At 39.4% G+C, this 12838-nt stretch overlaps 1 protein-coding gene across 3 annotated transcripts in view; it reads left to right on the top strand.

Annotated features, from left to right (window-relative positions):
• Positions 1-12838, top strand: part of GRID1 (glutamate ionotropic receptor delta type subunit 1) — a 593210-nt gene that overhangs the window by 568811 nt on the left and 11561 nt on the right. For all 3 annotated transcript variants that reach the window (XM_062634051.1, XM_062634050.1, XM_062634052.1), the window contains 2 exons: positions 4481-4647; positions 5985-6225. In XM_062634051.1, the coding sequence (XP_062490035.1) occupies positions 4481-4647; positions 5985-6225 (408 nt within the window). The remainder of the gene's footprint in view (positions 1-4480; positions 4648-5984; positions 6226-12838) is intronic.

The following is a 12838-nucleotide window of genomic DNA, read 5'->3' as shown; positions in this document are numbered from 1 at the left end:
GTACCAGCTATATATTGGGATCAGTTGCAGTGACACTGTTCTGACTGTAAATTAATCATGAAAGTTGCATTATACTGGCACTTTAGTGTGGTAGCTTCTTCATAAGTTTTAGATACATCACACATCATTGATCAATTGGAAATTCATCCTTTTTTCAAGTTATTATTTCTTACCATGCTTTCTTTGAAAAAATCCATCATTTTACCATCAATAAGTCAGGACCCTTTGAACAATATTCTTCCATCTCCTCCCATGTTGAAGAGTGACAATATGAGGTTGCTTACAGCTAAGTATTATTGTTCTTTTTGCGGTCCTTATTATATCTAGGAAGCAATTTTCCCATGCCTTCTATTTTCTATTTATGATTATGAAGAAATATATTTCATATAAGTTTTGCCTATGGGGTTCTTTTATTCTTAAATCTGCTTTCTTAAACCTCTTCAACCAAAGATAAATCTGGTGACTTTGGTGTAAATCACCATAGTAGTTCCACCTGGGTGGAATAAATGAGCTTTGCTTTGGCTGAATTTCAATTAAAGAGGTTTTTGAAAGTTTAACCATGCTATTTTTGTTTTATTCTGCAATATGCCTGCATGCTGAGAGTTCCAGTAAGGCCTTCGCAAAAGAACCAAACTTGAAAGCCAATTAAAAGTCTAAAGTTTAGCTTATTATTGTTTTATTTTGTTCTTTATTCAAGCTATCTTACCTATTCTCAGCTATTTGCCACATTCCCTTTTACCATCTTTCTCTCTGTATTATCTTCGCAATGATGTCTGATCACTAGAAAATTTTGTGGGCCCTAAAAACATACAGTGCAGGCTTTAGTTGCCTGACTTGTGAATGCAAGAGCCTCAGGATATGGATTTTTGCTGTATTGTGATTAGGACTCGGTTTCATGGGTAGGTACATCTTTGTCATATGCAACTAGGTAGCCTTGAGACAGTTGCTGCTTATACATCCCATGGGTCATTACCACATTTCATGGAATTCTTAGTCTTCCTACTGTGCATATCCCTCAGGCCTGGAAGCTAAGGGGTATGCACATGTGCACGCATGCATTTTTTCACGTGACAAAAATGAATAATTTAAACTACTTTTTAAAAGTTTTGGGTTGATTTTTGGTTGAAAGTGTCAATTTGATTTTATTTGGCTTTTGCTGCTTGCCTACTGAAGCTATAGAGAATGTAACACTATCTCAAACACACATGTATGTGTGTGGGTTGTGTGTCTTGTACATACGTTTTTCTAAGTTTGACAGATTTTCTTTAAATTGAACAGACAATACTGCTTAGCCGTCACAACAGGTATTAACAGGGATATCAAGGATGCTGAATTTATGCAGCAAATAAACACTTGGTCATAAGGAAGCCTTCCATGCAATGAACACACTAATAGTACAAGGTCTTCACTCTCCAGAGAAGAACACTGGTGAAAAAAGTTTTGGAAGAGTCAAATCTTCCCTTAGGAAAAAGGGGTATTTCAAGATTCTGGTTTCGGCAATCAAAGAGGAGAAACCGTCTTACACCCAATATTTCTGGGAGTTGAGAAGCATGCATAACTAAGAGTTCAAAACTCAGATTCCCGATTATGCTAAAATGATCAGGCTGTCAGGGAAATAATGCTCTACAGATGTGATTGCACTGGATAGAATTATTTATGTCACAAAAAATATGAAATTTTTATGAAGAGACCTGTCTGGCTTTGTGTATTAACCACTTACAGTTGTAGGATGTTACTTAGGACAGTAACACTGCAAATGCAAGAAAAGTAGATCCTTTCAAAAGATCTGATGTCCAACATTGGAAGTGTACACAGCTCTTCTATATAAACTAAAGTACAGAATGATGATGCTTGAAAAGGAAAATCAATAATGTGACCTGAAATCAGAACATCTAGACATTGACTTATAACTGAAATTGAGTATTTGAGGAAGAGTGTGTTCCTCAAATATTATCAAGAAAAAAATGAGGAATATATGAGATGGGTTTTTCTTTTCTAAATTGTAAATTTGAAAAGATCACTTACAGAGCAATTCTAAAACAACCAAAAGATACAGCTGTCTAAAAGAAACAAACAAGCAAAGAGAAAAATGCAAGACACACTTTAGCACAGTGATTTTTTCTGGGTTTTCTCTTTCTGTACATCCGTCAGGCAAGTTTTAGCTCTCTAAAAACAGGGATTTTGTATAAATTCTGTGTAGAGTATCAAGTGCTGTTGTCTTTGCCTCAATTAGTACATATTTTTAATGCACTTGGACAGTTTTCTATTGTAGGTAACAAAAGCCTATGTACTATTTACCATAAAACACAATCTGCCTGAGATGTGCAAAAATGGGACTTTTGATGGTCTTCCCCTGTCAGGAAGACCAATGGGACTGATGCCCATTGCCTGTTGCTCCTAACCAGGTAGGAGGCCCATCAGCACCACTGCAAGACGTGAAAGCATAAAATGTGAATTTTTAAAGCCCATCACAGGAAAAGCAGAGGGCAAGATTCAGAGATTTGCTGCTAACAACCCGGTTAGTTGTATGTGATCATTCAGAAAATACCTTTGTAAAGCACATTTTAGGCTTCCAAGAATGTAGGTTGCTGGCTGAATAGAGGCTAGGTGCCTTGAGGAATCACTCCCTTGCCATGCTTAACTTTTTACACATCCTTGTGTTAATAGGTTATGAGCCTTTTCTGCCTGTTGCATACAGTAAACAGTAACTTGTTTGTTCTTTCCTCCTTTGTGCCACCATTACCAGTTTAGGTAGACAGCCAGGCATAGTATTACAATGCAGATGTGGAAGTCTTGCTCTGGTCTGGTTTCATACAGTGACCTCAAAGTGAGAGATATTTTTACGAACATGCTAGTTCAGTAAGATGTGTCAGGTAAATCAAAGTATGATTTTAACAGTAGCCTTGTGGCTCCTATTTTAATAACTCCTGCAAGGCCCATACTGTAGTTTAGATTTTAATAAGGTTTTGTACTAGTATATCAACAGTTCTGTGGCTACATGTATTAATTGCTGTTACTCTGAACTCACCAGGGAGGTGACAAAGGAGAAAGCAGGGACAAGCCCACAATGGTAGCATGCCTTTAACAAAAAAATATTTTTAAAGCGGTCAGTACAGGCTCATTTAAATATTATGAAAGAAGGAGGATATAACATTTTGACTTTGGTCTAACACAGAACTGCCTTGAAGTTAGAAGGAAAGTGGGGAAAAGATGTGGATTGTGGCAAATAGCTTACAGAAAATCCAGACAATCTTTGTTTCCCTGGATTCCACCCACTAGAGAATAACTCACCCATTTGAATCATTGTGATGTTTAAACAGCTATCAGAGACTTCAGAAAGCTATGGTTTATATCAAAGCATGGTGAAGTAAATTAGCTTAATTGCTCAACTGAGGAGTCCAATATAATGCAATAACTAACGGAGTCTTACAGCCTTACAGATGAAATCAAAAACTGAGCTTACACAAAAATGGAAAATATATGGAAGGATGAGCTAATTCTGTGTCAAAGCTGCAACCACTGCCTAAGGGAGCTTATGGGAACCAAACAAATATATGCAGGACTTCAGTTCTCCACCTTGCCTTGTTCTAACCTAAAGAAAGATCTGAAATAATTTACTTGCATTAGATGTTCCAGCCCATCTGTTCCATTGTGCTCTGTATGTTCACTAGAGACTTAAAAACATACTACTTAAATATATTAGGAAACTAATGATTACTTTAACCAAATAAAATGATGACTTTGATGACTTTTTTCTTTACAGAATCCCTATCCAGGGATGTTTCTTACATCTTATGTTAAGTAAGGTGATTTACATTCATCATATGCACTACATACAGGCATTGGTTTAAGTCCCAATTAAGGCTGATATGAGTGGGTGTGTGCTAAATTAAAACAGTATTTGTCCCAAAACTGAGATAATAGGAGATGCTGATGACTGTTCTTACCTGTGGAAAAAAAAAAAGGAAGCTCAAAGCATGCCTTTTGTTAGAGGACTAACATATTTCTTGGAAGGGGCTTTTTCTTTTGTGAAGAAAGCTGTAAAGTTACAGTTTCGGTGACTGTGATGACTAGGAAGCATCTCTTAGTGCTTATGCTATACCCATGGTGTTACATGAATGTATGGAGCCAGTCACACTCCATGTCTCTTACAAAACATACATCAAATTTCATCAGCGAAGGCAATAGCTTTAATTTATTTTTAATATCCTGTTATGTAAACCTTGCCTACAATTACAATTGGCTATGTTATCCTATGTATTCCTATTAAAAATGGAATACATTTTAATGAGATTGGACTAGATGAGGTACTGCTGGGAGCAAAGAGTATTAGAAATGTACCAAGATGAATAAACTCTGACCTAATGGAATACTACCATAGAGTAATGACAAGCTCAGGGTTTGTTTGCTTGCATGGGTTTTGTCTTACCTAGAAATGTAATTTGGTTTAGATCATGTTGTGCTCATGCTGTATTTACAGGCAAAGAAAGGAAACTATGCTTTCCTGTGGGACGTGACAGTGGTAGAATATGCTGCGCTGACGGATGATGAATGCTCTGTGACAGTCATTGGAAACAGCATCAGCAGCAAAGGATATGGGATAGCACTCCAGCATGGAAGCCCCTACAGAGATCTTTTCTCCCAGAGGTAAAACAAAACAAATCTCATTTTATAGGACTTCTCTCTAAAATTAGCAACCATTTATGATTCATGTTAATTTTGGCAATTACTGAATAAAGGACCATAAATAAGGGACAGCAGACACGTTATAAATTAAGGCTTCAACAAAGCTGCTACTTCTGCTCCACATGCACCAGTCTAGAGAGGAGGGGACTGGGGGTGGTGGTGGCCTCACACCTCCAGGCAGCGCTGCCTCTGGCAGAAAAAGGGCTGATGTCCTCACAGCTTTGTATGGTAAGAGATTGAGGAGAGATCTTTGATTCATGCTACGTTTTGATGGCTGTGAAGCAATATGTTGCTCCCTACAAGTAAGCAAGTAATAATGCCCTGGCTTATACTTTAGTGTTGGGAGAGAGGCTGAAGATTCACAACAGTGCAGGAAAACAAGAATTTTTGGGTATCACATGGGACTGTGAGACTATGAGACTATAAAACTGTGCCATTTATTGATCTTTGAGCTACCAGCTAGGAGTATCTTTTCCATGTGGATGCATACACTGAAATGGAGACATGCATTTTTGCAGGCATGTGTGGTCTCAGCAGAAGGTGAGCGGGTGCTCTGTTCCAGGCAGGGAGCTGAAGCAAGATTTCCTTTTCCTCCTTGTTTGTAAAGAGGAGTAAAACTCCAGCTGCATAACCAGAGACAAAGCTGCCTCAAGAGAAAAGATTGTTAGTAAACAGCTAAACGAGTTACCAAACTAAATCCAAAATGAATCATTCATGGAGAGAAGGGACACTTCACAAGAGACAAAACAATGATTAATTAGCAACTGTTAACACAGTAATTCAGGCATTAAATAACAGCATTGAAGTAAAATCTTTTGCATAAACTACATTTGCTGAAGTAAATGAGTTGGTTGCTGCTTAAACAGATTTGTATTAAGTGGCACAGAAATAGTAGCATGCTTAGTCTCACATGATTTTGAAATTACTGTGGGAGAGCAGCAGTAGAGTGGATTGAGCATGTCACTAGTGGGACTAGCTGTTGCAGCTGAATGTAGCCAGACCAGACACGACTAACTGGAATATGGTAATTTCCCTTAGAAATGCTTTTTTCATTACAGTGGAATTTTTTACAGTCTCTTCTTTTTCTAAAGTTACCTGGTGGAGTTCACCTGCTGCTGTGAGGAGAAAGAACTCGTGGTATAACAGAGTTTCAAATGAATACTACTACACAGTGGTGGTCCTGGGATGCAGTTTTGAATTGTGGGATGGTAGATTTAAAATATACATGTCATACAGAAAAGACAAAAACCCAGAAAGTATCAATGAAAATAATACTTATATTTTGACATTTTTTGCAGGATCCTAGAGTTGCAAGAAAGCGGAGATTTGGATGTTCTTAAACAGAAATGGTGGCCACGGATGGGACGTTGTGACCTGAATAGTCATGCCAATGCACAGACAGATGGGAAGGCACTCAAGCTTCACAGTTTTGCAGGAGTTTTCTGCATTTTAGCAATAGGCCTCCTTCTTGCATGCTTGGTGGCAGCATTGGAATTGTGGTGGAACAGCAACCGTTGTCATCAAGAAACACCGAAAGAGGTCCATAACTTTTATTCTTATCACAATTAAAAGTAGAAAACATGAAAGAGAGTGAAAGTTGTGGGATTTTAGGTGCTCTCATACAATAAATTTGATTTATTTTGATTCGCTGTACTAAGCTTTGCATATAACTTTTTGGGTGGTTGTTTCTAAACAAATAAAGAAAGCAAAACACGTCTTTTGTGCACATAGAAGGTGCCAGACTGACAGCCCTGGATACTAAAGTCCTCTATTTATTTATAGAGCAGATACAGCATGGGCAGCAGCAGTGCTAAGTTCCACACTGCCCCACCAATGTGCCTCAACCCTGACCTGGAGAGACCACCTTTAGGGATAAGAGAGTAGTTCAGAAACATACCCTCGGCCTCTCTTCTGTGAGTGATGGGGAGGCCAATGATGGGCATCCAGTTGTGCCATCTGTGGTAATATTTTCTCTGATCTGAGACCCCATCCATCGGCTGTGAGAACCATATCCATCCTGTGCCGGCTGTGCAGCTGCCAGCCAGCTGGTAGCTGTTTTCCTTCACGGCTGACCTAGGCTGAGTTTGAAGAGATAGATGAGCCATTAAAAATAAGCCAGCTAGTTATTAACTGAATAAGCCATATTGCCATGAAACTGTTTCTTCCTTTGAAATCAGTTTTACTTCTAAAAGTAGCAGTCTCTCAGTAAATGGACCTTTATATGGTATATTTCACCTAGGAAAATACATCTGAATTTCTTGGGTTTGAAGTTTTCATGCACAGCAATGAGTAATATTTAGCAATGCTATGATGGAATCAGTCCACACTCAAATCCGTCTTGCATGAAACCCGTATTTGTTTACATAGATTAAATGTTTAACAAACTAACCTCTTGTAATCTTGGAGGCACTGAGGCATTTGTAGATGCTTTCATGTTGGAACAGATGTTTGTTACAAGCAAGTAATAGCAGTGAGCTGCACTACAGCTGGAATATAGTACATAGCCCATCAATGCCAATCTGTGTTTCTCAAGTTGCCAGGAGTACTGCACTAATTGACATACCTATCACCTGTAAGCAATTGTGGCAAATGGGATCTGAAGATACATGCTGCAATCTGTAATGTTGTGAAATATTTTTCAGTAAGGTTCCATTCTTCTGAGTTCCTGCTTCTCCCATTTGAATCCATCCATCAAGTGCTCAGTGATAAACATCTGTACCATGTTTGTGGGACAAAGCTGCAAGTCACTTGCCTGTGGCTCTGAAATACACAATAGTGAAAGGGAAATTTTGGTAAAAGGAAGCATATCTGCTTTGCAAAATGCAGCACTCTAAAAGCAGGCACAGGGAGAGCACCAGTAGGTACTCTTATTTATAAAGAAGCTTTCATATGAACAGAAGTGCATATTTAATTGCTTTTTGGTTAAATACTGTAGCTATTTTTCCCTGCTGTCTTGTAGAAGTCACTTCTGCTGTAACCCAAAGGCCCCACGCCATGTTAGCATTGCTAAGACGCAAACGCTTGCAGTAGTCGGTTCACTGCCCACTGTGAAAGCCAGGCAGAGCAAGGGGCAGGGATGTTGTCTGAAGTATCCTCATGCTGTGTGTGCACAAGTATTTGTTTTGCCAGTTTTGCAGTGCATTCCCCTCTCTATGCTCAGGGACTTGTCTTTGTGTGACTTTGTAGAGTGAGATGAGAATATGCCCCAAAGGCAGTTTCATATAGGTAAGGCAAAATAATTCACTCCTTTACTGCAAGGCGCTTTAAACAGTTTCCATCTCCAAGAGTCTTACTGACTTTAAATATTTTCTTTTTGCCCATACCCTTAATTTATCTTTTTATAACTGTAAGAAGGATTATTACATATCTCCGCCTACCCCATCCCATCTTTTCTCCCCTTCCTGTACCTCTTCTATTCCTTCACTTTCCCTCCAATGCATTCTTGATCTGGGTTGCTCTGTACAACCTCTTTTGCTGTTTCTATGACAAACAATAGAAAACTTTTAAGCATCAATTTTTTAAAGTATACTAAAGCTACTCAGCCGGTAAAGCTGTACTTGGGAAGATGACCTGGCAAGGGAGCTGGGTCTGCCCTTAGAGCACAGCCAGCCTGGGTTAAGGGCGGCAAATTAAAGTTAGTGCACATGAGCAGGCTCAGGAAAGGTCAATGATGGGGGTACTACTGAAAGAGGGAACAGAGTCAATGGGCGCCCCGGCACAAGCAGGTGTTGAGGTTGAACGAGAAAGTGTGTGTTCCCGAGGACAGGGCACAGGGACGAGAACTCACAGGCCAAGCCATCAGGAGGTTATGTGAAGCCAGCAGGATGGAACATAATGAGGGGTCCCCGAAAAGGACAGCTGGGTGCAATGCAAAGCTAGAAGCACTTTTGGATCAGGTCAGAGCAGCCACAGGGATGGGTAGCTGCTGCCCAGACCCATCGATGTGCAGTTTTCAGAGGTCTTCTGCTTAAATGTGACACACAGGTGTTGTTGTTAACAATCTAAACTCTCTTTCCACCCGGTTCCGCTGCGGATTGGGTCGTGCAACACATTAACCCCAACCCGAGCTCAAACCGCACACCAGAGGTTGCTCCAGCTGCAGCAGCCAGGCCCGTGTCCCCTCCCGGCGGCGGCGGCCCCGGCCCCGGCCCCGGCCCCGGCCCCTCTGTTCGGGCCGGGCGGCAGCCGGACGCACCAGCCGCCGGTCGCGCGCCGCTTTCTGATTGGCCCGAGCGGCCGGGACCCCAGTAAAGCAGTAGCGAGTACGTGACTACCGCGCCGGCGGTTAATGGCTGCCCGCCCCACCGGGTGGCGCCGCGGGGATGAGAGCACGGGGCCTGGCCGCCGCGAGCAGAACATCCTCTGGGGTAAATCGGCAACTGAACGTAGCAGGTGTTTTGTCGGTAGATCAGCGGTCAGAGGCATTTTACTTATGTGGCATTAGGGGAGGGATTGAAGCGGGATTGCTGCTGGCTGCTGTGATTAAGATAGGAAACAAAGTTTCAGATGGTGTAAACTGGTTGGTGTGAATTGGTTGAAGACTTTAAACGTATTTAGGAGAACCAGGTTTCAAAACTTAAGAGAGGGCAGGATCCAGGGAGGAGGAGAGCCTTGAATCTCTGAGGACTCCCCTGATTGAATCAGGAGCCGTGGCTGAGTATTGTTTAGGGGACTGAAAGCAAAGCCAAGATTTGATCTCCAAGCTTTTATCTCCAAGAGGAGTGGTTTTGGTTATCTTGCTTCTGTCTCTTGGTATTACCCAGCTTTTCTACAGCAGTAGCTGTAGTAAGCCAGTTACCGCATGCATAACATATACAAAACACTAAAACCTACCTGTTAGCTGCATCTGATACTGCAGACATGTCAGTTAGTTCAGTAAGAGCTGCAAACTTCAGGTCATGCTTTTGATTTTCTTCTGCTTTTGGGAAGTCTTTGGCAAAACATGAGTGTTATGGTACCACCTAAAAACTGTGGGAACTGGATTGTCTCCCAGTCTTTGTGTTCTTCTAGGAAGTGCAGACCTTGTGGAGGGTCACAGGAGGGACTGCTTCTCTTGCAGCCTAGGATTAGACTTTGGTGTCATCTCATGATGCAAAGGACAAGGAGCTAGTATTTGGCTTCTGTGATCCTTACCCTGTTAGGAGCTTTATAAATCCATTATACAAAATTACAGTGGATTCAGGATTGAATGAGGACTTGTCATTAGTTGTAGAGCCCAAGTTTAATGTTTTCTATTTGGCTTGACCCAGTTGGATAGGCTGTATCATGCCAACAATTGACAGTATATTGAGGTGTTAAAAGACTCAGATGATGGTATAAGTCACAACATTTAATTACTATAAGCATGAAAAATGTCGTATCAACTATATAACTGGGAGGAACAGAAAGCCTGTTCTTTGAAACCTGATAAACATAACTTGAACTTTGGCATTAGAGACTTGATAGGAAGAGTTAATCCAGATGGAGACTAGTTCCAACTGGAGTATTTTTACATTGTTCGCATAAGAAGAAAATCTGCCCTGCTCAATTAAAAAATATTAGTTTCTACCTCCAGGAAAGATAGACTTCCTTTACTTTCCCCAAAACATGGTTGCCATTGATTCACAATTCTATCATGCAGGCAATGGTGAAATTTCTTGCTAAGAGAGTGAAGGCTGGGTTGGTTTTCTTTTTCAAGATGTTACTGAAGATATGTTTATTCTGTTTGAAGCAGAATTGTAAAAATGTTGCTAATGAGTTATGTTCTAAATATCTTACTGTTAATCCCTTTTAATTCTTCATTTAATCCTTGTCAGATCAGATTAACAAAAAAAAAGATTAGCTACAACACCAGGAAAAAATGTACAGCTGCAGTGCTGTACCACATTTTTCTATTAGGGCTCAAGTTTGTAATCTCGTAAACTTGGAAAGAGATCTAGTAATGTTTAAATGTCCTTATTATTTTATAATTCAGGAAAATTTAAATTTGGTCATCTTTCCAAATCAGATTTTCTAGAATCTGTAATCATCCTCTCCTAATTGTTATTAATACCTAGCCATCCTATACCCTATACAGTGAAATTTAGCCAGCTCATACATCTATCCCTGTGTGTTAAAATCTGGAATTTACACAGCTGCTACTCAGCCTGCGATAGTGATACCTAATCTGTAGACTTTGATAAGGCTCAGAGATTTTGGGAGTTGTAAAATAAAAAAATGAAAGTTAGTATTTATTCTGGAATTTCTGTTCAGTCACTCTGTGTCCCTTTTAAATAACTGAGAAATCGGATAAAGTTACTGAAACCTTGCCTGATAGAAATGTTAAGCTTTAAATAATTATCTCTAGATTTCTGTATCTTTTGATATGAGTCCTACGCATTTATTTCATGACATCAGTAAACTATAATATAATTTGGATCATTTAGCTTCCAAGGTCTTTGCCACATCATCAGGGTTTTAGTGCCTTTTATTCCATTTGACAGACTGAATGACAGTTTTTAAATCTTCATTGTCAATATGAGCAAGTGTTGCTGCTTATTGCAGCGGAGTCCCCAGCATCCTCTGCGCTTTATCAGCTGTCTTATTGTGATGTACTGTTCCCCCTGAAGATTATTACTTCTGAGATCTCTTCAGAACTATGAAGAGAGTACTCCTAGTTCATCCACATACTATACTCCAAAACAATGAAAACTGAGAAACAAAGATAAAATATCATATTATGAATGGAAAGAAAGTTGAGTTCCCGTATTTTTCACTGTGCATGAGATATACTCACTAAAAACATATTAACAGGAAACCCCACAGCAAAAGAAAACTAGTCACTTATACAGGATGTTTTTTGGTTTTTTTTTGATAAAACTGATACTTGTTGCATCTTCCAGAAAGGGTGATACTGATTCACTTATTGTTGATACAGCTCTTGAAACACAGTGTTAGAATGATCTCAGGTTCTTGGTTTGATTATTTTTTAGCTCAGATAATATATATTACAAATCAGAGGTTTTTCTTCCAAACTAGTTGTGCTGCTCCTAGCAGTATGTTTCAGAAACTATACCCAAAGTGTCTGCAATTTTGTAGTGCATGAAGATTTTGGGGTTTTACTGGTTAAGGAATAGCATAATTTTTCCAACTAATGAGTTGCTACTAGTCACTGCCTCATAGCTTGTATCAAATTTATAATTCATTAACAATCCCAGGCTCCACAGCTTAGTTTGTGTTTTCTTAACTTTCTCTTGCTTTTGCAAAAATCATTTTATTCAACAGACTCTGTTCACTTTTCTGTTCTCACTTTTTATTTTCAAATGATAAAAAGGGGGCAGCAATTCAAGTACTGTCCAGAGAACACATTTGTGTACTAGTAACAGCATCTTTTAATTCCTATTTCCTGCCAGTCCCTGCTTAATAATATTTAAATGTTGTTGAATCTCAAAAAGTCTAGGCTCTGCAATACTTCGTAGCTCTATAGGACAGAGGGGTATAGCAAAATTACTCTAAAAATTATCAAAAATATCTTGGCAGTATGCAGGATGAAAGAAAGAAAACCTGTATTTTTGGCCAGGGCAGCCGTGTATGATTTGCCTTAAGTTACCCTCTATCCATTTTCAATTATATGCAAATTCCAGCCTACCTCAAAAATCCATATTTCCAGCTTTAGCAGTGATGAAAGTTACCCGCTAGAACTCTCTTCTGGTATTAGAAGATTATGAAGCCCAGTGTACCTTAGAAGTGGAAATACGAGCTAGCAAATGCGAGTTCAATGGATTGAAATTTGTCACTGTAAGAATTGTGATTTGCACCATATTCATCTTACTTCAGTTCTCCAACCAGATACTTCATGGTGATCCAAGCTTCCATACTTTCAGCATGGTGTCAGCAGTGTTGTTTTTTATTATTAAAGAGTCTTATGCTTTCACCATTATTTTCACCTTCCTTGTCTTTTTCTTTGTCACTTCATTTACCTTGTCACCTTTGTGTATACTTTTTTGTCTGATAATTTTATTTCCTCTGGGATGGTTCCTTTTGAGAATGAAAGGAAACATGAGATCCTCAAACTGGTATTTTACTTTCCCTTCATTGCATGTCCTCTATATTTTATCTTGGTTTTATTTAAAATTATTTTTTTCTGTATTTTTATGACATGTCTGAAAACTTTGTACATTTTTTTTTGCTCAGT

This window comes from Pezoporus occidentalis, unplaced genomic scaffold (genome assembly GCF_034315485.1).
Source record: "Pezoporus occidentalis ecotype Australia unplaced genomic scaffold, CSIRO_AGI_Poc_V1 ctg41, whole genome shotgun sequence".
Classification (NCBI taxonomy): Eukaryota; Metazoa; Chordata; class Aves; order Psittaciformes; family Psittacidae; genus Pezoporus; species Pezoporus occidentalis.
The sequence above is the reverse complement of the archived record's forward strand: the minus strand, read 5'-3'. Positions and strand labels throughout refer to the sequence as shown.